At 50.7% G+C, this 27,675-nt stretch overlaps 1 protein-coding gene across 4 annotated transcripts; it reads right to left on the bottom strand.

The window, feature by feature from the left end:
- On the bottom strand, positions 1-27,672 carry LOC144147308 (TAR DNA-binding protein 43-like). Of its 4 annotated transcripts, none has more exons than XM_077679414.1 (5): positions 27,346-27,672; positions 15,077-15,267; positions 14,844-14,996; positions 13,423-14,038; positions 1-1,257 (listed from the first exon to the last, which is right to left on the bottom strand). In XM_077679414.1, exons 1-5 carry the CDS (start codon positions 27,581-27,583, stop codon positions 1,151-1,153), a joined length of 1,305 nt encoding a protein of 434 aa, XP_077535540.1. In that variant the 5' UTR covers positions 27,584-27,672; the 3' UTR covers positions 1-1,150. The 4 variants fall into 4 exon arrangements, with proteins under 4 accessions (XP_077535540.1, XP_077535541.1, XP_077535537.1 ...); XM_077679415.1 differs by lacking the exon at positions 1-1,257 and adding an exon at positions 5,580-5,620; XM_077679411.1 differs by lacking the exon at positions 1-1,257 and having other exon boundaries at positions 7,481-14,038.
- Positions 27,673-27,675: the final 3 nt, after the last annotated feature.

The following is a 27,675-nucleotide window of genomic DNA, read 5'->3' as shown; positions in this document are numbered from 1 at the left end:
GATAACTTTATTTGGTTCGAAACTGTGGAAAGGAAGAAGAGGAAAATGGATTCTTTGGGAATTTCTCCACCTCAACGTCACTTGGCACCCCTGAAGCGCAACGTTACGGCCAAACATTCAGACCAAACGTTATAGTCGTAACAAGGGTGATTGGCCAATGCTCACTCATAGCAACGCAGAGAAAGACACAAAAATAATGATGATACTGACCCGCGATTTAAGCACATGCGGCGCTCCCGACTGCTTCTTATTCCCGGCGCCCAGCGGCACAGCAGCCATCACAGACTCCACAGTGCCGTTGCTTTTGCATGTACACAACAAAAAGCGCCCGGGGGGCCTAACTTTTCTCGTTCCGGCGTCCTCATGTGGCGACGTCGAAACTTGTAGCTGGAAGCTTGCCATCAGAAATGGGCGCTGCAAGCGCTGCGCCGGAAGCGCATCCCAAGAGCTGAGCAGCCGAATTTTCATGTTCAGTTGCTCGCGCCGGCAACCAGTGGCGAGTGCCGACGTGGAGTCGCGAAAAGACCTCTGGAAGCGAGCATGCAGGCGCCATTCGTGGCAGCCTCCTGAACTATCGCAACAAAGTCAGACTTCTTTACAATGCGCTTAGTATTCGAAAGTATGGCATACCAGTATACAATACTTACAACTTTTCTGTTCGTTCATGCTCGTTCTCCCGCATTCTGAACAGGTCCACAGTGCACGGAATATCATCCCATTCACAGTTGATATCGAGGCGTGCAAGATGAGAACTTTCAGCGCGCATATCGGCCTAGAAACGCGGAAACTATAGCCTTCAAGCTGAACACCTAACTACGCAATGTCCTTCAGGCCATCTGGATGAGAAGTCCTCAAGTCACTTAACGGTGTACTTGGCGCCGTTATTCGTGCGTAAACGTTCGACGGCCACTTTCCTAAGAAAATTGTGCGTCCACTCGCAGCTTGACGCGTTGCGCTTTTATCGGAAAAAGGCCCCAAGGCCTCCCAGAATCACCTCTGTTCCAGCCCTGCTTTACTCCACGCTAGAACACATCTGCACATGTTAACGTGTCCACACCAATGTGCTTGCAGATGGCTTGGTGACGTCTGAATGTTTCGCCATCGGTGTGCGCATGACATCCGCAGGATTAACTGTGAAAGAGAAACTCAGTCACAAGACTTCCTCCACTCTTTTGCACAAGCAATGGGTGTACGCTGACGGCTCGGAGTCGCCCGATTCTTGCTCTATCGTTGTGCGGATCCTTTCGGCCGGATTTGCTGTAAAAGAGAAACTGAGTCACAAAACGCCTTCCACCGACACAGACTTAGGAGCTACTGGGATCGTGCGAGTTAGCATGCACGTGCACTTGTACAGTGGCTTCCCGGTCACTCTGGTACTCGGGGGAACATCATCTCTGATGCAGCCGCGAAATACGCACACAGCCTGCGTACAACCGCTGGCTGCTGGAATTCCCATGTTCAAAACAAAACGGAAACGCGGCTGCATTTAACCTTGGGTTGAAAATGCATCTGTCGGTTTAGCAAAAACACCAGAGGAGATGCTCGCCTCTGCACAAGAATGAGCCCCAGTGCAACTGCCGTTTTCCGCGAGGCCCAACCAAACAGACCGAGGGCATCCTGCGCCAACTAAGCCTGTATGTTGCACACACACGCCACTTATTAAAGGAGCCATGAAGACAAAATACAGCTTTGTTTAATTTAAAAGAACTAGGATTCAGTATCTCACTCAGCTCCATTACAGCCACAAAAGATGTTTTTTTAACGAAGAGAGAGAGAAAAAAAAACTTTATTTGCTCAGAGCAAAAAAAAAGTATTCAAAAACTTTCAAATCTTGCGCCACAGTGACGTGTTATGAAAAAGAATGACGTCATACGGGCCAACAATAAAACATAATTTTCAGTGCGTTAACTGCACGTTAGCATTCAAGTGATGCGGTCAAATGGAACTAGAGGCCCCATTACAGACGTCCAGTCGTGTGTCGTCGCGACAGGTAAGTTAGGCGGCCGCCAATCGCACAAACAAGGTCCCGTGACGTCACAGAAAAGTTGAGGGAAATTGGCTAGGGGGTCGCCGCTGCTTCACACGTTTTTTAATATCTGCGTTATCTGTTCAAAGATTGCGATGTATTGGTATCATTGTTATTGGGACTAAGTAGTCTTTCTAATAAACCCAACTTGTATTGTGTCTTCATGGCTCCTTTAAAATAGGCTGGGCAGATTCACAGCTGTTCGGTGTGCTCTGTGGAGGGCATTAGGCAAGTTTTGTTCCACTGCCCTACACAAGATACGAGAAAAAATGCTTGTGCGACTGCGACGAGGAAACACGTTAGAACTGGGACGCTCCCTAGGACCGTGTAGAGGTCAAGCCGAGACTGTGCTGGGGCAGAAGCTCGTTTTGAGTTAACGGCTTCAGGATTGGACAAAGACGTTAAACCTGTAGTTTTGAGGCACTCGTAATCTTTTTTCTGTTATTGAAATGGTTTTTTCTGCCTCCGTATTTTTTGATCATCCTTGCTACCTCTATATCTCTGTTCACTTTGCCCCAGACTAAGTCACCCAGACGTGCAAGTTGTCTCGTTAAATCGCGAACATTTGTAAATAAAACGAGCATTAAGCTAATGGGCAACTTCAGGGCATAACCGGAATTTGTTCGTTAATTCGGGAAGTTTGCAGAATCCTGTTTGCAGAAGCCATTTATAAATGGCGCGTGAAGAAAACTGAACGGAGTATCTTCTATGTATACACAAGCATTTTCAAGCCCCGTGCGTGATGATAAATATACGGTGTTTCATGCAATGCTCAAATGTGTAAGCGCCAATTCCGATAGACATACTTCGGCGCACATAATTAACCCAACAAAAGAAAACATATGCTGCAGTTATAGCAATGAAAGGTCTCACGTGAGCCTCCCCACAACTTACAGATGAGGTCTTTAAAGCAGATATATGACAGGTCTAATGTCAGCCTTTCCAGAACTCGCGGATCTGGTCTTACCACAAATCACTGAAGTCACTCAGAATTAAGAATCCCCACAACTTCCGGAACAGGCCTTAAACTAGATGACGATTAACGTGAGCTTCCGCAAAACGTGCGGAGAAGGTCTTGCACGAGATTACTGACAGGACTAACGTGAGGCTCTCGACAACTTGCGGAACAGGTCTTCACTCCAGACAACTGACGACTGGACTAAACGTCCGCCTCCCAGCAAATTGCTAATCAGGTCTTACACCCCATAACTGGTAGGACTAATTAACGTTCTACACAACTGACGACAGCTAGGACAAACGTCTTCCCGCAACTTGCGGATCGGGTCTTTACGCCAGATAACAGACAACTGATGATGACATGTCTTCACACCCAATAACTTACAGAACTACTAACGTTAGCCTCCCCACCACTTGCAGATAAGTCCTCACACCAGTGACAGAACGTGAGCCTCCCCGCACCATACGGATCAGGTCTTACAGGACTAACGTGCACATCCCCACAACTTGCGGATCTAGCCTTACACCATGCAGATAACTGACGAAAGGACTAACGTGAGTCACCCCACAATCAGCGGATAAGGTCTTACACCACATATATAGCCCAGTTTACATTGACCCGACGAGGGCGCGTTGAGTTGAAATAAACAGGTTTTTTTTTGGACTCGACGCACTCATGTATAAGCGGACACGGTGAGTCGCAAAGCCGTAGGGGCGAGTCCGTTCGACTCGCAGGCAGGGCAGGGGGTGGGTTGACGCGCGCGTCGGGCTGAGTCGACGGGCCGTGGGGAGCTAAATACCGTAATCGCGCGATTATAACGCGCCATCGATTGTGCCGCGCGGGTATAGGTTCGCGCCGGAAAATCCGAAAAAATAATTGGACGTCGGCTTTACCGCGCAGATGTAAAATACATGACACTACTTACCTAGAAGATTTTATTTTACGCGTGCAACTGTGGCAGCCAAAAATAAATTGTGCTGCGTAAACTTGCTTATCCAGCTCCTGCAGGGAATAAAACTATAGTGGGAAACATTGAAGCTGTTTGCGATTTCAAGTGTCTTGACCTTCATAATTCTACGTGTGACGGGATAATTGCAATAGAAGAAAAATGTGCAACAGCTCCAAGGTATGTCATTCAGGAATGAGTGTGCCGAAATTCACTCACGTGATATTGACAGATTTTTTTTTATTGGATTGAGTTGGAGAGGACCTCGCAATGTTGCTGGCCGATTTGGAACCTGTTTCGGTTTTGAGCCCGATTGTAACGCGCACACAAATTTTAAGGCTAGCTTTTAGCAAAAGAAGGTGCGCGCTAGAATCGTAAAAATACGGTAGCTCCTTCTCCGGTAATCCCCCGGCCCCCACACCTCGACTCTTTGAATGGCGCTCATATATACGCGTGAGGGGTCGAGGTAGCTGAACCCGCCAGTCGACTCGACCCTCCCTCGTCGGGTCCATGTATCCGGGGCTTATGATGAGAGGACGTCTGCCGCCCCACTTGCGGATTAGGTCTTACACCAGATAAGTGATGACAAGGCTAACGTCAGCCTCCCCACAACTTGCGGGACAGGCCTTACACCAGATGACAAACGTGAGCTGCCCCAAAGCGTGCGGACAGTCTTACACCAGATTACTGACAGGACCAACGCGAGGCTCTCGACAACTTGCAGATCAGGTCGTCACACCAGATAGCTGACGACAGGACTAACGCCAGCCTCCCAGAAACTTGATCAGGTCTTCCACCAGGTAACTAACTGACAGGACTAACGTGAGCTTTTAAACTAGACAACTGATGATAGGACTGCCGCAAGCCTCCCCGCAACTTGCGGATGAAGTATTTACACAAAACTGATGACAGGACTAATGGCAGCCTCCCCGCACCTTGCGGATCAGGTGTCTACACCAGAGAACAGAGAAAAAATGTGAGCCTCCCCACAACTTGAATATCAGGTCTTGCACCATGTGGGCTCCAGTGAAGGAACTACTCCCCTGGGTCGCCCTCTGGGCCGTTCAGAAATTTGAGTATTTCCTCCTCCTCTTCCACTACTAAGACATGATTAACGTGAGCCCTTACACGAGACAACTCATGACAGGTCTTCACACCAGATAAGTGACAGGACTAACGGCAGCCCTCCATGCATATCAGGCCCGACACCGATGGCAGAACGTGAGCCGCCGCACACTTATGGATAAGGTCTTTACACCAGATAAATGACAGGACTAAGCCTCCCCACAACTTGCAGATCTGGTCTTACACAGGATAACTTACAGGATTAACACAAGGTTCCACATACCTTGCGGATCCGGTCTTTACACCAGATGTATGAAGTAAAGATAACTCGTCAGTCTCTCACAAACTTGAGTTTCAGGTCTTAACACCAAATAACTGACAGGACTAACGTCAGCCGCCCCACTTGCGGATCAGTTCTTTACACCAGATAACCGATGTCAGGACTAACAACTAGCCTCCCCCCCAAGTTGAGGATCAGGTCTTTGCACCGGATAAATGACAGGACTAACGTGAGCCTTCCCACAACTTGCTGGCAGTGTTCCACCATATAGACAGGAGTAACAAACCTTTACACAAGTCAACTGATGACAGGAGTAGCATCAGCCTCCCCACAACTTGACCAGACCTGCGCACCAGACCCCCGACGACAGCTGTCAGCCTCCCCGCAACTTGCACATCAGGCCTTAGACCTGATGACAGGAGTAACACGAGCCTCCCAACTTGCAGATCAGGCCTTTGCACCAGATTGCGATGTTTTTACTCCTGAAAACTCGGCTTTGAAAAAAATGCTGCAGGTTCAAACTCTCTACTTTGCAAAATTGATTGCATGCCTTCCAAAGGGGTTACTTGATTTCTAATGTACAGTGGCTACTTTGAAAAGGCATAAAGTATTGGCCAGAATTGCAATTAGAAAATGCATCCTCCAACTATTTTTGGTAAATAGCAGTCACTGTTTCAAGATTGCATTGAGTGAGAAAATACTTTGGAAGCATAAAGAATGCACAAATACTTAGGTGAAAAGTGTAGCCATGAGAAATTGTCAGTTTCACAGCAAGACCGATAAGTTTGTAATGTGCAAAAGAACTAAGAGTGCAGGTCACGGCTGATCTTAGTGCGTGTCAAGTGCTTATTTTGGAGTTTCCTGTATATTCCTAGCTTAATTTAGAGAGAATTCCTGGTTTTCCCAGCTGGTACTTGCCCAAGAGCCACGGAAAGAATACTGGCCTTCAAAAGGAGGAATACTGGGAAACTTCACTAATGTGAGGGAGGTTCTGCAAAACGAAAACTAAAACATCAGACCTGCTGAGTGTTGCAATCAGATGGTCCCCGCATCGTTACTGTGCATGGTATATAGGCTCAGCTGTGGTTATTCCATAGAGAGCTGCTGTTGTACCTCAGCTTAATACTGCCTTCAGACCCACATACAGGGGCGCTGCAGTAGCTTTGTGAAAACCACGTTGGCACACAAGATGTCCGCACAATTTACTAAGAAAGTGTACACGGTGACAAACTCCCCCCTCCCGCAAGTGCAATTGCTATTTGGGACAACTTCGTCAGTAGCCCGAATTGGACATCTTAGCCCACCTAGCAGCACTGTCCTGTGAAACGTCCATTACATAATTTCCCTCTTAGAAGGGAAAAGCTTCAGGCCCAGAATAAACTGTTTGGCCAAGTGACCAATTATTTGTACGCCTTTTCCTGACCACAGAGCACACATGCAACATCCTAGGCTTCTGCATGCCATAGTGGCCGCGTTCCTCAATCTGCCAGAATCCACTCTTCAGGCCTATTGACGAGAAACTGTGGGCATTGCGATCGCTGTCGAAAGCCAAGGTGGCCGTAACAGTGGCCCCCTCGCCTTCTCATGTGGGCACAGGATTATCGCCAAGTCCCCACCATCTAGACTTGGTACTAGGCTTTCATTAGTAGAAGCGTGGCAGGGCGTGTGCAAAACAGCGAGATAACACGGAGCCCGACCAAGTACAGTTCACCCGCAACTGCTGTCACTTTTGATATCACTCCGTGTGATGCTGTTTGTTTCCAAGCAATACTAGTCTACGATAAAAAGTGTAAGTTACAAGTCCCCCGCGTCCCATGGTCGATGGCCGCAGATGGTGAATCAGAACCACTACGCTGCCACCAGTCTATGCAACCCGCGGCAGCCGCTAAAGGTTGGGGGGGAGGGGAACCCGCTTCAGAGTTAGAGAGAAATTCAACGAAGTCCCCCCCCTGAACCATTGCAAGTGGGCTTCGTCAGGGCATTGCCAGCAGCTGAGCTGATGCAGCCGCAATGTCGCCCTGCCCCGAGAGAGAGTTAAGACTGCTCTGTCATTAATACAACGGTACAGCAGCAGCGTTCGTAGCTAGCATCCCAAAAACGCTTCCCCGTTTGTGAACGCGCCGGCCTGTCCACCACCCCCGTCAGCGGAAGGCCGCAGACCATTCACTCCGGCACACACACACACACAGAAGAGGGGGAGGTCTGTCCGATATTCAAACGGCTTTTATTCGCTTCCTGTTTGCCGCAACACACACCATACACGACACACATCATGCACACACTCCACCCACAGCAACGACCAACTAAAGGTAGTAATAATAGTACACACATATTTTCCTTTTTTTTTTCCATAATAGTGCACACACGCTTTACACCAAGACCAACAAGCGAGAAGATCGAGGAAGGAAAGATAAAACAAAGGAAAAATACAAACTCCTTCCCTCCCTCTTCCTACACTAGAGTACCATAGAGAGAAACGGGCTGCTCTACAGGCAAGTCTGCACGCTGCACACAGGCTGGTCTCGAGAGGTCAGGTATCAAAGCACTCAGTAGGAGGAGGACACTCCTCGTTCAACCGGTACAATCACGCAGAAAGAAAGGAAGAGGAAAAAAAAAAAAAGAAGAAGTCCAGCCAGTACACACGGCAGGCATGGACACAAGCGGCCATCTCTCGCTTCTCCCGTACAGTCAGCAGCCATTCGCTCTTTCCCTGCCGTCACCGTACACACTCAGTCACCACAACACCGCTGCCCCAGAAGAAGCCCCAGGGCAAGTCCCGCCACACAAGTCACAATTTCGCTCTCGCTCTCAAGAGCCATCAGTTAGTGCGCTGTCAAAACAACTGCCACCCCTCGGACCATCCTACGGCAGAAAAAGAAAGAAGACAGGCAACTTCACACACAAGTCACACGCGTACACACTGCCGCAGCGTTAAAAAAAAGAAAAAGAAATCAGTAGACGAAGTAAAAAAAAGATGTGCGAAGATGTCACAGCACACGAGAAATAACAGACATCCTTTCGACCATGTGGCTGGGAATTTCCCAAGCTAGCTGCTCCTTATTAAGGCAAGATGGCCTGATTCACACCAAAGGTTTCAGTCGTCCTCGCACAACGATCACAACCTCTCTTCGAGCAGGCTGAGCCGTTATGTAGAGTTTTTCCAGTGTTCCATTTTTGCTTTTGTACATAACACACAAAAAAAGAAAAACCCCAATCCACCTTGAAGCCGTAAAATATGCCCTACAATCATGCTAAATGAATTTCATCCTTCCATGCCAACCAACAGAGCAGGGGTCCCCCAAGGGTCTATACTCAGCCCACTTCTATTCCCAATTTACATAAACAACATCACACGTTTATCAGAGGCTTCCCAACAATGCTACGTGGTGCAGAAAGCACACGTCAAGTCAGAACGCTCCTCCAGTTCCAGTTTGATCGCCGCCAAAAACAGCAGTGACGGCTGGGAAAGCACAAGGCAGAGACTTAATCGCAGGAAGAATACGTGACCAGACATGGCGTGACCAAAACGCTGCAACTCAAGAAATGTAAACCACTAGAGGTTACCAAGTCACCAATCATCACCGTGATAGAAGTGTCGCAGCGAAAAGACACCAGGTTCACCAAGTGACTCTTGCAACATTGGGGCATCACTCGGATGCCATCGCACACATTCGTCAAAATTTTGCCGATGCCGATTATTCGTGCAGGTGCCTTTAGTGTTGGCGATAGGATGCAAATAGCTTTGTAACGATTTTGCATAGTTGTAACATGAAGTCGTACGTAACCTCCCGGAGATCTTCATTTGTTTGTCCAAGAACAAATGGGCATCCCTTGGCCAATTTCCCTGCCTTGTGCCTTCTTCAGCACTCGCACGCTACCTGCCACAACACACAAGCATTTCTCGTCAAATGCAGAAGCAAGGCCTGCTTTCCCTTGTGCCTACCATTTGCACATTCACTCGCACGCCCCTTTTGCCGCAAAATTTTTCACGCAGCTTGCACGCACACACGTAGGTACTAAATTCACCCGTACTAATTCACACACCTGGCGAGGTGCACCAGAGACGTTGGGAAATTCCCAGCCAACCTGTATAGCGTGAAAACTTCGCCACTCCGTCACGCAGAAAGAGCCACAGTTCTCAAGAGCGTTAATCAACCAAGCTGCACACACACACAGTCATTTAAAAGGGCTTACAAGAGTGAAAAAGGCCAAAAAGAAAGAGCGCAGTCAACAATCAGTATGAACAGCATTTACCGCCGCCTTGTGCGAGTGCGGACGGCGCATTCTCCGACGGTTCCGCTCTGCCACAGAGCAGAGGGCCGGCGTTCACATTTGCGTGTGCTCGCGTTGCCATGTGCCAGACGATCTGATGTCACACATACCCATAGCTTCGCAATGAGGATGACAATCATTACAACCCGCCTTACTCTATGTACACAGCCACACACTACTACACACCACTCGGTTAAAAAAAAGAAGGGGGGAAAGGAATACAAACAGCCATAGAGAAACAGGGGAACCCTGACAAACACCAAACCCCGGTTAAAAAAAAAAAAAAAAAAAAAATGCAAGGCAGCTAAACAGCGTCGGCCGACCGAGGCGTGCGCATACCCGCATTGAGGACAGCTAAGCTAGAGCCGCTCTCCGCCTCCTCCTCAGTCAAGCCTCGCGGCCGAATTGGCTGTCGTACCGCCCCTGCTCTCGCCGATCCCCTTTGCATGCCAGCCCCCAAACTTTGGCCCCCAAGTGATGCTCAAATACGACGACACAAGCCTGGCCTCGGCCATCGTCTCCACAGGCAGGCAGAGAGAGAACAGGTTGGCGGCGCAAAATCCTTTGTACTTTTCATCAAACAGCCTAATCGGTGGCACACACAAGTTTCCATGTTCCCCTTTTTGGTGCGGGCGCAACGACAGGCCCAGCAGTCAGCGAACGAATGGCAGACGGTGGTGTCAACAGCAGCGGCGGCAGCAGATGTGCCCAGTGTGTCAAGCTAGGCTAGCTCCATACATCTGAAAAAGACGGCAAGGGTCACGCATGTAACCTAGGCGTATGGGCACACGGGCTGGCGTACAAGACAAAGAAACTAACGAGGAGAGCTAGCCCGCCTGTCTGCCTCAATACATGCTGAACATGAAGGCCGATCCTCTCACCCCTGCGGAAGCTGCATCTCTTTCACAAGGGTAAATGGGGCAAGGGCCTGAGCGCCGAAGAGCACAGGCGCACTGGCTCACCGCACTGTGTCTCACACAAGGGCTTACAGACATAACTGCATTGATGGTAGGGAAACCAGGAGGGCCACGGAAACTTCTACAAGGGCACAAAATCAATACTGGAGAAACTAACGGCAACCATTCTGTATAAAGAGGGAGGCCTCCTGTCCTCGTAACTGGTGGAGTAGTGCCATCATGACAAACACTGCAGCTACAACCACGAGGGCCTCTGTCCGGAGAGTATGTACCACACCTCACACACGCACCCGATGAACTAGTTCCCCTTTAAAAACCGGACAGCGTCCGCTAGAGACGCTTGCTAATGTGGGCCTCCTCTGCACTCGCAGCAAAGGTTGGTGCAACCTCGACCGGAGACTCCAGATGCCGAAGACGAGAGCACATTCGCAAAACAGGCTGGCTGCAGGCCAGTGACTTGCAGACATGTACAGGTACTTTGTGTCGGAGGAGGTGGCGCAACGTCAAGCGAGACCCGAAAGAAGCAGAGACGGCCTGCATGCTCGGTGAAACCTTGGAGTCCGCCACGAAGACGCGCCGCGCGCCTCCGCTAAACTCTCAAACGCAAGTACTCGGATCATCATGCGAGGTCCAGCAAGCATGAACTACCACAGACTCCACTGATGATGCCCCAAGGGCACCTCATCACGCGCCACAACCTACAGTCGCCAGAAACAGAGCTCCAAACATTCCCATCGCGTCTGCAAAACTGTGGCGGCCGCACCACCCGACCGAACGGAGAGAATTCCACGCACGCACCTGCCCCCTGTCGTCGGAAAAGAGGGAATCCTGGCAGACCTGGCCAGGAAGCGCCAGAGGGCCGGAGGATAAAACGAGAGAGAGGCAGCTTACACCACCTGAGGCGCTTCATGCAGCAACAAAGATGCGCTAAATGGATTTACAATGAAGTGCACTGCTCTGCCTGACCGAAAGAAGCACACATCCGGATTCCAAACGCACCTGCACGAGCTTCTCGCACACACAAACAAAGAATGTTCACAGCTGCTACAAAATTATTCACCCCGACGCCCGCACCCCTCCAAAGTGGGCAAATTTATTCCAGACTCCTAGCGGAGAAGATGCAAAAGCTCTCATCTACAGAGCACGACAGGTACACCGTGGCTAAGTCAAAGTACGTGGGCCAGAGAATGACCAAGCACGCCTATCCTCATCTGCTGAGGCAAAGCCCGATATATGAACGCATTTGGCCACAACCACAGTTGCGTAGCCTTTGCTCTTCAAAGGAAGACATAGCGGTTGACCCAAAGTAGCAAGTAGGGAATTTCACTGATCCGACTGGGATTTGTGGGTTACAGCTAGCACACAATGACGTCATGAGTACAAATGCTTGTCCATACTTCCGCTCATCAAAACGGCAGGTAACGCGATAAGCTTGCCAATCGTGTGAAAGTGACAAAACGAATTAAGGCCAAATTTTCCACCACGCCGTCCAGATGTCTTCCGGTGAAGGCAAACCATTTCACCTGCCCCGCTTAAACCGCGCGTAAATGAACATCGTTGATGCTGGTAGTGGCAGATTAGGAAGCCGAGGGCACCAATCGTCCTGAGGCTTGTTTACGCCAGCACAAGCTACTGCACGATGAGCGTAAAGGATGTGTTAAATGGTTCAATGCAACAGCCACCCCCATTTGCACTCGTTAGTATGGTAATGGGAACCGAACAAGGCTTTAATGTTGGTATGGCCATGATGAAAACGCAGCCACGTCCACCAATCCCTCGAGTGAAAAACCCTCTCACAAAACTGAACGTGCCAAGGGCACAAAACCGGTATACGATGAAGCCCTACCAAACAAGCGCACCACTAGAAAAAGAGAAAGAAAAACCAGGCGTAGCTGTGGCCCGCGCTTGGCAAGAAAATTCTCGAGTGTTGCACCCTAAAAACTCTAACCCGAACACGCGCGGGATACCTTGTGCTGTTGATGTTCGTAAAGGTCGTATGTACAGTGGGGAAGGGAAAAGGAGAGAAAGAATGCGGGAAAAAGAGAGCGGTGGCAAAGCGGAAAGAAAAAAAGACTCCTCCAGACACGCACCACGCACGCCTTAAATACACGTGACACTCCGGTGGGCACTGTCGTCCCCCCCTGGCAGGCCCTACACCACACACCTAGCACGCGTGAGAGGATGAGGGGGAGGAGGGCAGCAGATGCCCACGCGAACCACCAGGCACACCACCCACACCATGCACAGGCCAGACACACCACACGACACCCGGACGGAGCTGCTGGCGGCCGCACCCCCTCCCCCCGCACCTTGCTGAACGCTAACTCGCCTCCCCGGCCGATGCCCACGCCGCCAGTGGTGCGTGTCTGCGCACCCTTCGACCACAGCACCCCCTCCCCCCACCCGGGGCGGTGGCACCGGTGCACGCAGGGGAAGAGGCGCCCACGCTCCACTTTGATCGCACCGGCTACGCCGAGAAACTTCGTACTCAGGCTGCCGCCCGTTCCCCTGCCCAGGCCCGCTCAACCCCACCCGGGTGGCCCCGCGACGGCCGCGCAGTGCACCAGTGCCACCAGAGAGCGGGCAGGCCCAATGGCGGCCCCCCGCGAGCGCCGCCGCCCCCCGCTGTCCCACGCAACGGCGGCGGCGCTCAGGGGGAGACGGACATGCCGAAGCCCTGCTTGCCCTCACGCTGCGGCCAGGGTCCCCCCTGCCCGGCCCCGGCGTCCCCGGAGCCCCCGGCCTGTCCCGCGCCCCCCTGGCCCATCCAGCCGAGGAAGGAGCCCGACCCGCCGGCGGCCGAGTTGGGCGGCGGGGGCGGGGGGCCCCCCGGGGGACCCTGGTCGGCCGCGCCCCCCTGGAAGGAGCCCCCGAAGAGGCCGAAGCCCGCCGCCTGGCCCAGGGCGGCCACCACGGCCGAGCTGAGGGGCAGGGTGGCTGCGCCCAGGTTCAACGCACCCATGCCGAGCGTGGGCGGGGTGGTGTTGACGCCCTGCGGGGGCGTGCCCTGCGCCTGGGCCGCCCCCAGGGGCCCCATGCCCAGGCTGCCGCCCAGCAGGTTGGGCAGCTCGGCGCCCCGGTGGCCGGCCCCGGCCGCCGCCTGGTGCGCCCCCCAGCCGCCGTGCGCCGCCGCCAGGTGGTGCGCCCCGGCAAAGGGCCCCGGGGCCGCGTACGCCGCACCCTGGCCGGCCGTCCGCCCCACGTCCAGGGGCCCGCCTCGGTGGCCGGGACCCGTGCCGGGGCCCCGCCCTCCGGCCCCGGCCCCGGCCGCGCCTCCCGCGCCGGCCAGGGGGCCCAGCGCGTGGTGGTGGGCAGCCGGGGCGGCCTCGTTCTTGGGCACTGCGTTGCTGACGTGGATGCTGGTGCCACGGATGATGTGGTCCTCGCCGCACAGCGACTGCGCCACGTCCGGGTCCACAAAGGTGACGAAGGCAAACGCCCGGAACGGCTTGGGGATGAACACGTCCGTCACCTCCCCAAACTTGGAGAAGTAGTCGCGCAGGTCGTCCGAGCTCAGGTCTTCCGTGCAGCGGCCGACAAACACCTTGCGGCTCAGCTCCGAGGCCTGGCCGTCCTGCGAGCGCGGCCGCACCGGGGGTCACCCGTTACCTCACAGCTCACAGAAGAGGCTTGCGAGAAAGAAGAACCGCTGGGCCGTCCCCCGTGAGCTATCCTCTACCAACTTAAAGCTGAAAATTATGATGCTGTTTCACGCACAGAACCTACACCCAAGTTATGAGGCACACAGCCGTGGAGGGCTCCAGATTAATTTCCGCCACCTTGCCATCTCTAAACGTGTGCCAAAATCTCGACGCACGGGAATTTTCGCTTTTCACCTCCACCTGAAAAGTGGCCGCAATGGCCGAGATCGAAGCCGCATACCTGAGCTTAGCAGCGCGCCTTAGCCGCATAGCCAGCACAAACTCAAGGCTGAGAGCCCCGCATCACCACACCTGCTTCTGGTAACAACGTTGACACACAAAGTGCCCCCAAACTCAGCAAATGCCAGAATGACTGCCTTCCCGTGTGCTTGTAACATAAAGAATGAGTTTTTGGCTACAGAAATGAGCCCCAGCTCACTCCTCAAGCTAGTACTGCTCACCCACATTGGGAGTGGCATCCACGAGACTCTATTCCCTCCCCGCCATACATTCAAGAACCCCAGAAACCCTGCGTCGCAACGCATCACGCTCAAGATGAGAGACGAATGAAAGACCAGGAAGTCCAGGCAGCTTGCAAGAAAAGTAGTTGCTTGCCCCAACGGACGTAGTTACCCAGTGGTACCAACCCAGCTGCCTTTCTCCATCCTTTCCTCCTCCCCGCGTGCAGGCGGAGGCAGAGGGGGGAGGGGAGAGAGAGAGAAGAAGCAAGCCCCTTACTTGAGCACTCACTTTGGAGTTTGGGATCTTGACGTCACACCAGCGGCCGTCGATGAGGTGCCGCTTGGAAAGGGCCCTCACCTGGGACTCGTAGCTGGAGAAGCGGATGAAGCCAAAGCCCTTGGACTGGCCCGTCTTGGGGTCCTTCTTGACCTGGGAAGGGAAGCAGCAGACGAAGACCGCTCGCACTCCCCCTCCTTCCGTTACCACTCCCCTGGCCGTGACAGCAGTACCTGAGCCATGAGGACCTCCCCGAAGGACTCGAAGTACTGGCGCAGGTCCTGCTCCGAGGTCTTCCAGGGCAGGCCCAGCACTATCAGGTCCGAGCACTTCTGCCGGTTCTCCAGACGCTTGGTCTTGGCCGTGCTGTTCTCCAGCTGCTCGTCGCTCTTGCGCTTGTTCTCAGAGTTGTGCAGGCACGCATCTGCAGCAGGGCAATGCCATGCCATGAAGTCAGCCCCCCCAATACACAGCACACACCCTCAAAGGTGAAATCGCAACACGCCAACCGAGCGTGCCCAGAGGTCAGGCAAAAAGCATCCTACAAGTGCAATCCCCCCAGACTCCCATATGAAGGCACGAGGTGGTAAAATGACAAACAAGAAAGAATGGGCCCAAGATGCAGCCAACTCGTGTGCAACAATCCTGGCATTCAAAAGCTTGGACATGTTTTGCTTGTGCTCTGCTCTAGCCCGGGAGCACCAAGGCGGAGCAAGGTGGAAAAAAATGGCAAACTGTCTCGAAAAGCCACCTGTTAAAGCTAGAATACATACCGCACCCTTCACCCCCACAGTAGCTCCATTCCACAAAACCAGTTGACGAGACTTCCAGACGACCCAAACTTAAATGACACCTCATCTATGCAGCTAACACCAGCTTTTTCTTTTCAATCAACTGCTAGTACAACATGTCACCTCTTTACACACACCCTCCTAATTGCTCTGTATGCATGGATCCAGTAAAAAATGTGTCGGCGCATGTATAAACATTGAAAAGTCCCCCCACCCCAGCTTTAGCCCACTGGACATGATCTCCAGCTAAGGCATAGCAGCTAATTGCCAAACGCGCCAATTAAGTGCACTTAATTGAGCGTGTTCCCACAACACCTCACCGCGACCATGGCATCTGATAGAAGTGAAAAACCATACATAGCAGGAAATGTTTAGACAACTGCAATTGATGTTAAGAGTTAATATACATTTATTTCTGCACAATTTTAACAAAAAGAAAGCATCCACAATAAACAAGGAAATAACCTTGGGCCGAACATCTCGTAATCAATCAGCACGGGGCACCTTGCTATGGCAGCCATTCACTGCGACGTTTGGGCAGGTGGCCCGTTTTGGGGGCTTTGCTGTTATGTTCCTCCTCCTGCTTGTTTTTGCATAACCCTCGTTCTTCCATCGATTTTTCTCCAATGCTTATCTTCCTTGAATTGTCGCGCAGAAAGTGACCGGCCGCTGTTCTGTTGCCGTCGAGACCGTGCTTTTGCCGACTCCCGTGAGGTGCTGACTGCCATTCAGTTTTCTTCATGTACTTTTTTCCCCCTCTCCCTACGCAACAAACTTGTGCGGAGCAAGGATTAGTGCAGTGTACAGCCCGTGTTTCTCGCGTGTGCTTGTGGTTCGGAGATGGCAACGACAACGGAGAATTCATAGAACTAGAACCTCACATTCTGGATAGACGACAAAACCAGCATCAAGCATCGGGAACATCGCGCGCTAATCCGAGCCGAACAAAGTGCTACAGTAAAGTGAACTGTGAACTCGCAGCTAAGCAGCTTTTTTAATGCTGCGGCTCGGCGCTCGAACGTCTTATTTCGGTAGATGTGAAATCTTGCATGAACAGGAATTCGCTAAAGGTAGTGTTCATAGTATTTGCCCCAGGAGTCAAATTCCAGCTGCAGCAGCTGGGGTGAACTATTAGTATCATAAGTTTCCGGTGACCCTTGGTGTCTAAGCCAAACATTCCATGTCATTTCGACAATGTAGTAATTCTCGCAAGAAATGTGTTCGCATGCAAAAATTTGCATTGCGAACGTGCATTCACACAGTTTGGTGCAACATAGACAGCCATGCAGCTTGATGAAAAGTTCGCTCAGACATGCTAAGCACACATTTCTCACCTTTCAGTACCTAACACACTAGTCTCAATTTGCTGCATTCCACCATAACTTACGTACAAATGTTTAGTTGAAGTGTCTACATCGTTTCGCCCACAATTTCAAATAATTTCTACATAATCCCATTTTGCAGAATATTTATACCAGCCACTGCCGCTGGTATCACGGCCAAGGACACTTTATTTTGTCTTTCAGTGGTGCGCAGCCGAAAAGGCGCGAGTGTGCGCATTTCACAGAAGTTTAGGCCGCCCGGGAAAAGAACTGAAGGCCGTTGGGAAGTTAAGCTGTTATACAAGTTTTGCTGTGAATACCACTTATATAATATTTCTTTTCCTTGCGATATGACACTGCCGTAATAACCGCAATCCTCCTCCTCGCCAACGTGAAGGTGTGGAATCAAGACTAGAAAAAAGATCATGATCGGAATTGGGGAGCAGAATCATCTTTGCAAGTTTATGAATACAGCTGCCCTCATGTTCCTATTATGACAAGAAGTTTACCTCCAATTTCTTGACCTGCCTGGTGGCCATGTGATGGCCCCTGCTGCATGTTCACTTATTTTGGTCCCTGCAGCTTTTTTTTTCCAGGAAGGGGGTCGAACCGGAGATCCACAGATGCACTTTGAAGTTTTAATCAAATCGATCCTGCCGATGACCAGTAAATTTAATTAGCTAAATGCCACCCATGTTCCCTACCCCACAAAATGTGACACCCAGATGCTTCAACGCATCATTTTCCCACCCACTTCCACACTCTGCACCTTTTTTTCTGTCGAGCAGTTTTGATGGAGAGTTCAACCATTTCTGCAACATTGGTACAATATTTGGGCAAGCAAAGTTCTACCCAATCAAGTTCTGCCGTAGGTACTCGCAAGATTCCCTGGCCGCAACAACTGCCCCCGTTCAAAGACCTTGGGCCTGAAATGTACTGCCTCCTTCCCCAGGAACTTGGAATTTACTCCCCTGGACATGTGACATCCCCCACCACATGGTACTCGCGGGTGCTCTCCTGTGTTGCCTCTATACGCCTCGAGCGCGGCCTGTAGGGGCGCCACTGAAATCCCCTAGCGGCCCGTTTCGAAAGCAGGCGCGGGAGTCCCCGGCCCGCTCCCCCCTGTCGGCGCTGCTTTTGGGGCTCGTTAAAGACAGCGATTTACCGTTTGTCCGCGTTCGAAATGCCGAATAACGTGGAGCAGGCACTCTGTTTGCAAGCCTGGTGTGTTCACGAGAGTATAAACGTTTATGACGCGATCTGAAAGATCTATATGAGCGCCGGGCGTGTGTGACAGGCCGGCGTCCCAAAGCCAGCATTTGCATGCAGCTGATTGCAATTCCGCTGCCCTGAAATTTAGTGGCAGTGTCTCCGTAAGCAATGTTTCCTCCGATGGTCATGTTGCGGCCATACACACTATGATGTAAATCGACTTTGTGCACTACAAAATCCAGCGGAGCACTCATACCTGACAGCACGCAAGTTACCCTGCCAATATCACATATCAGATATCAGTACCCTGAACAAGCCAATGCTGCATAAATTTCGCAAACATTGTACCAACGAAGTACGATGAATAATGCAAAATTACACTCCGGAGTCAGCACACGACGACAAATTTAATGCTGGGTCGTCTTGTCCCGAGGTGAGCGCTCGCTAAGATTCATCTGTTACATTTATCCTCCACGAGAAGCGCGAAGATGGGCTTATAGAGTAATCCGCGTCCGCGACCAAACTCTCCTTCGAAACATCGTCGTATGACACTGGGAGGCTGCAGAATCTAGCATAAACCGAAATCAGAGACCCTTATCAGATACGACACTCTTCCAACGAGCCCGTGTGTACGAGATTTCGGCGCACGTTAAGGATCTCCAGGTGGTCAAAATTAATCCGGAGCCCTCCACTACGGCGTGCCTCATCGTCTCCGTTGCGTCGGCGCGTTAAACCCTCAATCAATCAATCAACTCTTTCAACGACACCTCGTAGTTCTTGTGAACTGCTTACCCTGTATTCTTCAAAAAATGCGTCCGCCGAATGATCAGCCGTTCGTTGAAGGCGAAAAACAAACGAAAAGTGAACACGCTGCTTGTGTGTGTTATTAATAAAACGTTCCTTTGTTGATTTCGCTTCGCATTTGTAAACAACGACAGTTGAGCCCCTCCTCCTCACCCCCCCCCCCCCATGTCTAGCGAAATATCAGTGCATTTCGCATCTAGTTGGTCTGGTGAATACTACCTAGCTCAAACAAACGTCTTTAGCATTTCAGAAGCTGCACTCGTTTTTTTTTTATTCCCGTACGACTATTCTATTTATTCCTGACTTGCAGACCATTCATTTTCTCGTGGTTTAATTAACATATACCTTGGTTCTTACCATAGGGCATGAGTGGGCACATATCTGACAATGCACAGCCTTTGAGTGTACTTAACATTTTCGCGTGGCTTATATTCCCATAAAAGGCACAAGTTTTTGTACGCTATTGGGTTATCACATCCCCGAAACATATTTTTCTACGACGAACATATTCGAAACAAAGCCGCATTTGTTGTCTGCGCTGCAAAACGAAACAACCTCTTACAGTGCCAATGTCATGTGTAAACGAGGTGACAATAAATAGAATTCACTTGTGCTGACGTGTTCGAAGGTGCCAGCTGTGATATGCTGCTGCCGTCGCCGACGCCCGCAAGAGCGGCCAAGAAGGGCGCAGAACCGCCTCCCCGGGTAGCTCTTGTTGGCGTTCGAGCGCTCTACCAAGACGCAGCTGTTTTTTTTTAAGCGCCCTAAACGTGCAGTTAGCTTACAGAAGTCACCTTAACAAGTTGTTTAGTGCGCGGAAAGGCAAAGAGAAGCGAAAGAGAACCAAAACACTGCATGACCACCTATCAGCCACGCAGCGCTAATCCCGCAAACGCCGCGGAGAAGCGGCGGCAGGCGGCGCAGCGATCGCGAATCTCGAGGCGTATAGTAAGAGGTTGAACCTGCAGCCTTGCCCGCAGCAGTGCTGAGTAGGCCACAAATTACAACCAAGCCAGCTGCACTTCCGGCCTCACACAGGCCTCTATACACCCCTAGGCTTCTTGAACTGCAGCAACCACAATAACGCCACGGTACAAATCCTGGCAATCAAGATGTTTTACGCGACGACAAATCGCAACACGGCAAATTGTCTTGGCTGGTGTTTCAACACATTTCTACGTTCCTGTTATTCTCTAGCTTAGTCAGAGACTGGTCACAGTTGGGTGCGGTACACCAGTGCTTTAGAAGCATTAGGTAGCAATAACAGCCCACACATGCTCTGCCTGGTAATGAGGTAAGTGATGTTATGAAGAACAGCTAAGCATGTTGATAACAGAGCCTATCAGAAGCCAGACCTTTCACCAATAGTCCCTCCTCCTGCTCAAAAGTTGGGAAAAGCAACTACTTATTGCACCTCAGTTGCAAAAGGTGTTTCAAGCGAAAAGAACACTGTACCACACCAGTGTGCACATTCTTCAGTCAGTTCATTAGCCCGCGTGTTTCGCTTTCGGATCGGCCACAGCTCACAAGTGTACATCATTGCACAGCAATTCCACATGGGGTAATGGAACAATTCACAAAGTGAGGCTCTAATAAGACGTGTAGACTGATTGTGGTGTTTAACGCGCCGAAGCTACACCGGGGCTACGAGGCGCGCTGTAGTGGAGGGCTCCAGATCAATTTTGACCACCTGGGGACCTTTAACGTGCACCAAAATCTTGATACACAGGCGTTACTGCCTTTTGCCTCCATCAGAAAAGCAGCCCCTGGAACCAGGGTTGAACCAGTATCCTTGAGATCAGAAACAATACCTCAGACGCTGAACAACGTTGGTGGGTATGGCATATTGTCTGCGCTTACAGATTATGCACGGTTTTTCCCTTTAACACCCATAAAGCAATAATACTTATCAACAAATGCCCTGATGTCTTATGTTTAAAGGAGCCATGAAGAGAAAACAAAAGTTTGTTTTATTCGAAAGATTAGGTGTTTCATAGTACCCTAAGCACTTTCCCAGAAGCAAATGATGCTTTATTCACTGAGAAATAAGGCAATTTAAGCCAACATTTTAAATCTCCCACTAAATTGCACATTTCGTGACGTGAACAATGGCGTCATACGAGCCGGTCCATGAAACGGATACTTAGTATGTCGACTCCATATAGCACCCACACGCGGGAATCAAACAGGAACCGGAACTCGTGCCGAAACCGAGACGGCGGCCATTTTAAAAATACTAGTAAAACCTAGTGCACCTGCAGCCCTAGTCATGGAATCGCCTGATCCGGAGAACAAAACTCTCGCCGAGAAGCTCGGGCTTGCATTTAACAACCTCACACCACTTGAACGCTCAATGCTTCTAAGTGCACGAGCGGCAGGAGTTGTGGGATACGCGGATGGACCGGAAAGCAACCATTCCGCAATAGCCACAACAGACGAACGCCCAGCCGTCGCGACGGACGAATACAGACTGGTACGTATGTGCCGTATTTTTATTATGGTTAATAATAGTTCAATTTCAGTAGCAGTATCGCTTATGCCAGTTGGCCTGTGTCGTTTATGGAAAGCCGTTCGCGCGACCTCTCTGCTCCGACCAGAAAGATACGAGCGTCAATGCGCGGTGTGTACGGCATTCCCCCCCCCAAGCTCAGAGCGCTTTGACGGCGATTTGACGAAGTCGGCGACGAGTGCCAGCATGTCCCAGGAGTGAGCTAACGTAAGGGTCCCTGCCGTAATCACTTCCTCAGAAATGAAGCGAGCACACTCGTACTTCCTTTAGCTCCCTTTCTCCTCCGTTTGCAAAGTTCACAAAACGTAGCCACTTGCTTCGCCGCGGTTCGTCGTTTGGCAGCACATGAAAGGAGATCTCTTCACCGGCGGGGATGTCGCACTCCCTCGACGATTTGCCCGTACTACATGGGCATTTCAAAACGCAGCAACGAAATTTCATTGTAAAGTACTCGAACAAACTGAAGTTTTCAGTGGTTGTAAACTAGAAACGAGCTCCTAACAACAGCAGCAAGCCAACACCATTCCGAAACTTCTGGGACGACTGTCACCATCTCGTCGCTGCTTGCTGTTCCTTACTCCCCTCGTTTCTATTTTTACCTTTGCTGGTTGGCGATATGACGGCCAACCTCCTGTGAAGGGATTACGATACCAAGCAAGGTCGCGGCTGTGCGTGCTGGGACGGTTCGTTGGCCCCGAAGAGCCTCGAACCTGAAAATTCGTCTGCGCGACGGTGGCGACGGCAAGATGTCAAGTTCGGCTGGTGGTCGTTTCGTACGCATTGGCATACACGCTTGCGTGTTTATTTGGAACTTCAACCGTTTACTCCACCGTTCTTAGTGTCATAAAAGGAATGTGCAGTATGTTTAACGGGCATATAGATCACTATGCAAACGGTAAGCCCTGCCTAACTTGCATTTGCTTTTGCCGGCCTCCGCCAATCGCAGAGCATTCTCGTGTGACATCATAGGTTTTGTTGCGGGAAATGAGCTGGTGGGTCGCATGGTCATTCCCTTTTTTCCTAATTATGTAGCTTATTTGAGCGAAGTTTGTGTTAAAAGTGGTGTCAGTATGGTTCTAACGAGGCAATCTTTCGAATGAACCCAACTTGTGTTTTCTCTTCATGGCTCCTTTAAAGACCCTTAGAACAGCACAGAAGTGTGAACGCCTCCTGTACGCCAGCAGCTTTCATGCACGCGCGTGCCTGTTGTTTATCCGTTTCCACCGAAAAAAAAAAAAAAAAGCTCATGCATCGCGCATTTATTGTATAACAACAATGAATACTACTAGGGGCTTCTCTGACAGGTAAGCACCCTGTGACAAGTAAACAACATGCACACACGCGCCTAAAAGCCGCTGGCGTACGGGAGGCCAGGCAAGATTTTGAACAGGAAGTCACGGGAGCAGACGACGTACCCATGAGCCTTTGCACTTTTTACTAGTAACCTGTTAATGACATATAGTAAACAGAATGAGTCCGCTCACAGTTCCATCCGTCTCAGTGGGGAACACGGTTAGTGTCCCACTGACAGCACAGCTGTTTACGTACCCCCTTCTTTTTTTACGTACCCCCTTCCTTTTTTACGTACCCCCTTCTCCTCAACGCATGTCCTGCAAACATCATCTAATGCTAACACAATGGGCCTGAGGTTCTAGGACACTAAACCACTTTCATAATGGGCCCTGCTGCTTCCTTTCTCCCACCCTCCCACGCTGTGTCTATAACCAGGGACAAATTTTGTCTCAGAAAAGCGAAACAAAGCACTGCAGTAACAAGCAGACTGATTAAAGCCCGGCGGCCTTCCTTCCCAAAGGGACCCTGACAACTCAGCACTATTTCTTAGTAGTGGGACTTTTGCCCCCCAGAGGGAAGTAGCAGGCCCAAGATCAATTTCTCAGGCCGACCTCTTCTCCTTTTTCAATAAACATTTACTCTCTCTCAGCACTATTTCGCAAGATTGCGGTTGTTACTGCTGTTGGTCCTTCCATGTGAGAAGCCCTTCCAGGGTTTCTTACTCTGGACTTCCGCGACTATTTTCCCCTCCCTGCAATGCAAGAATCTGCAGTGAGTGCGAAACCCCCCCTTTTCAAGTGACCCTTATTCCAAGGTTCGAAACTACGGTCCTCCAGGTGACATAACAGAGGCTAGGTCCACCTGCTATGCCACTTAGTTAGCAGGTGGCGGCATCAGCTAATTTTCCACAGGACCACTGTGGGCAGGCCACGATGGGAATGCAACACTCAAGGATTTGGACGCTCTAAATGCATCACTACTAATTGCTTAGGTTTCTATGACTTTGCTCGCACCTTGACAATTCCCTTAGGAGCCTCAATCATCCCATTTGTCTTTGCAAATTTCTGCTACCATTCTTGGTGATTTCCAATCACTTTTCGCATTTGGGCATACAGAGGGCAAGGAATAAGCGTTGTTGAGGTGAGCCAAATATCACGCGGTAGCGTGCAATGCAACAAAACCAAACTAGAACGCTGCAATATCTTAACAAGCGTTGAAAATGCAACAGTACTGTTGTTACACCCGTTTATCGGTCCTTTCATCATTAGGGGGTCTCGCTTCTTCCCTGACTGCATGCCAAACCCACTGGTTCTGCCGTTTTGCCTTTGCGTGGACCATTTCTGCGCAGCTAAAATAACTAAAACCTGCGAGTAGTGTCGCTCACTCTTAATTACCATGCCGTGCACCTACCGTTGCACTGACGGAGACAAACAGGTGGTGACAGCGAGTGTGATAGGCAAGCAGAGACGCAAGCATCATTTGCATCGATGCTTTGGGAGGCTACATAAAATTGTGCACTCAGATTGTGAGGATAGCCCACTTGGTAGACCTGCACTCGGGTGGCCTAATCGTGTTCCGCTCATTACTCGAGCTTTTAAGACCACGAAAATACTAGTGCCGCACTGTGGAGGCTACATTGTTGTCAACAGTCCGCTCACTGAGCACGCCTAATTTACCGTGAAGGGGGCCTTGAAAGGACATGTCCTTCGCCCCTCTCGGCAGGTGGAACCGCAAGGCCCCGGCGGCCATTCTCACTTTCCCCCACGGTGAGTCAGGTGCCCTCAGTGGGAAGACTGCTGACAACATTGTAGCCTCCACAGTGCGGCACATAGCTTGTGGAATGAACTATAGGCATTTCGAACACAAGCCTCATGATGGATAGAATGCGGTACAGCACACAAATTTTAGGCCCTGCAAAACAGAGGATGGGATAATATGTCTCAGCCTCTTGGAGCAACAGATCTACATCGGAAACCACCGCTTACCGCCTAGCATGCACTGTTTGGTTTTGCCACTGGATCAGCTGATACAGCATGGGTGCTTAAAGGGCCCATGATGGCAAGATGCAAGCACGGGTCATTTTTAAAATGACTGCCTTGTCCCGATAACAACGGCACCAAGTTCGTCGCAAACTTGAAACAAATAATCTAGATATTAAGGGGAACAGACGTAGTGGTGCCTCCCCAGCCACTTATTTTGCGACTGGCACCCACCGATTGAAGTCACTGCCAAGAAACTTAGTTGGGCATATAGTTTTGATTGAACGTATCAGTTGAATGCCAGAAGTCTTTTATACTCGTGCTACATGAGCGTTTCGAAGGCAATCAAATTTCATTAAACTCAAATGACGCCTTTGAGATGCTACACGATGGTTTTCCAACGTCTTAGGGCGAAATGGCACTTGAGTTCAAGGAGCAACACTAACGACTTTTGAAGTTCTCAAAGGCCTTTGAAACGCAAACAATTGTACTCTCGTGTGCAGTTTCTGCATGCTGTAATTACAAAACAATTATTTACGAGTAAAACTTCGTGTTTAACGCGCACGATCTTCATTGTTTTTCACTCGTTTTTGTTGTCTATCACTCGCTGTATGATTACAAGGTAACTCGATACTCCCAACACCAGCGGTGCAAAAAAAAAAAAAAAAAGAGAAAGAAACCGCTTGTTAGTGCATCTTTTGTGCACGCTTGTAGATTTTATCAATTTGATCACCAATAATTGTTTTTTTTTTTCCAATTTTAACTCTAAAATTCAATTTTTATCAAGAACGAAACAAGGCAGCAGTGGTGACACAAAAACATGGCAGGCGGAAATGCAGAAACTTTAAAATGCCTTTGAGAACTGTAGTGCATATCGGCGAACTCCTTCCAGTTCGAATGACATTAGAAATTTCGAGACTCAAATGTCCTTTCAAACACTCGTGTAGCCCGGGTATCAGTAGTAGCCCATGTTACGTGAGTGACGCGGGAAATTTAGAAGTTCTTCAATATTTCCTGCATTTTTTCAGTTAAGAAACCATCTTTTGCGGCTGGAATTGAGCTGAATGAGCTACGAAAGGCTAGTTTTTCCGAACTGAACGAAATTATATTTTGCCGCCTCCACTGCCCTTTCAACTGCTTACGGGAACAGCCTTGCCAAGCAACTAACGATTGCACAGTGCTCTAGCATTCACTGCTTCAAGGGCTTTCTTTCCCTCAAGGTCTTTCCTGCTCCTGCACTGCTCCCTTTTTACGCACACAAGCAAAAAGTAAAACACCGGCCGCCCCTTCAGCACAAACAAGCGCCACCGGCTGGCGAACCACGACGGGGCAGTCATCGGGACGGGCCGATTAACGTAACGCGCGCCGTCGTTCGCGGAGGGGACGGACGACGCGCAGGGTTGAACGAACGGCGGTTCGAAACTGTGTCAAGATGGAGGAAAGAGAATAGGGCCTTTGGGGGGGCTGGCGTATCGAGCACGGCTGCGTGAACTGGGCCAGCGAAGGACAGCCACTAGCGACGGGGGCCGCAAGAAACCGCGATAGGCATGACGGGGGGGGAAACGAAGGGGTAGTGATACAACCATGAAATGGCGATTTGCCCCGCGATATCGGGGAATTTTTTCCCCACAAAAACACACACAAAAAACGCTGGTGCCGCGTACAGAGCGAACTAGTTAAGGCTTAAACGGCCAATCAATGCATGCAGAGCACTACGGCGTGAACGCGCAAGGGAGATGATACTGTTCGCCGGCCCCGGGGAAGACGGGGGGGTCTGCCGCTTCCCATGGCATCGCGTGCCCGCGTTTCCATCAGGCCCAATCGCGGCTCCCTTTCCCGTCGCAGCAATCGGTTCGGTGGCGACGACCGCCGGCGACCCGGCGAGGAACGAACGACGCTGGCGGAAGGAATACACATACGCAAAAAAAAAAAAAATTCTCGCTCGACTGGCAGACGCGGCCGACCGAAAGTAACGCGTTTCGCCACTGGACACACGCAAAAAATGGCCAACCCTTCGCTTAGATGTTGAGGTGACTAAACGAGACAAATTCCAAGTGTGCAAAGCTACCTGCGATCCCTTATTATAGGCGCAATCTAACCTGCGCCTCTAGGCTAAGTTCTCTGACCGATCTGCACGATATGCAAAGAACAGACACGGAGGTGCAAATAAGTGTGCGGGGGGGAAAAAAGAATGAAACAAAGCGAAAATGATTCACGAGCAATGACGAACCCTGGGATATCAAAACTAGGCCGGAAATTCGCAAACGGAACGCACAATCCACGCAACCTGTCGTTACGTCCCAGAGGCGAACACATGCCTCAGTGACGTTTACAAACAACCCGACGCCAGGTGCCTGCCAGAACTCGTCGCGTATCGCGCTCGCGAGCTCCGCAAGAGCCGTGACCCTGACGGCCCGCCGCTCGGTCTGCGAAACGCGTCGGCGAAATCGGCTCACGTCCCAGAACGCGGCAAGGAAGCGTTCGCTGGCCGTTCGCAGGCATTAGGCTTAGCAATCGCGCTTGTGTTCCTCGGATACGTCGCGGTACCGCGCGTCCTCCAAAACATACGATGGTATTTGAGCGTTGTCTCACCTTTAGGGAAAACACAGTAATACACAACATTCCCCCATCCGTTGTCTGGCGGGTGAAATCGGCCGTCGACCAAACGCACTCCACGCATCGTTCCAGACTCTGGGTTTCGGTATTTGAGCCCGCATGTGGCCGGGAACTGAGCGGACAGCGTTGTCAGTAACAGTGTGCCATCGTCTTCGCACGGAAGTTCAATGGGTTCTTCACTTTCATCCTCTGAAACTTGAATAAAACAGCTCATTCTGAAATTTATATAAACAAACACACAAGCATACACTTACACCACAACACACACCAAACTTTAGATACTCTCGCGCCACTACGAGAAAACGC

Source organism: Haemaphysalis longicornis, unplaced genomic scaffold, assembly GCF_048455015.1.
Source record: "Haemaphysalis longicornis isolate Haplotype H1 unplaced genomic scaffold, Haemaphysalis longicornis Haplotype H1 scaffold_7, whole genome shotgun sequence".
NCBI classification, from domain to species: domain Eukaryota; kingdom Metazoa; phylum Arthropoda; class Arachnida; order Ixodida; family Ixodidae; genus Haemaphysalis; species Haemaphysalis longicornis.
The sequence above is the reverse complement of the archived record's forward strand: the minus strand, read 5'-3'. Positions and strand labels throughout refer to the sequence as shown.

Bases quoted from the DNA above. Each gene is read 5' to 3' on its own strand.
- LOC144147308 (XM_077679411.1), bottom strand. From the start codon at position 27,583: ATGAGCTGTTTTATTCAAGTTTCAGAGGATGAAAGTGAAGAACCCATT. The intron at 15,268-27,345 runs GTGAGACAACGC...GCCCTGCTGCAG, and splicing joins TTACTGTGTTTTCCCTAAAG to ATGCGTGCCTGCACAACTCT. The intron at 14,997-15,076 runs GTACTGCTGTCA...TTCCCTTCCCAG, and splicing joins GGGAGGTCCTCATGGCTCAG to GTCAAGAAGGACCCCAAGAC.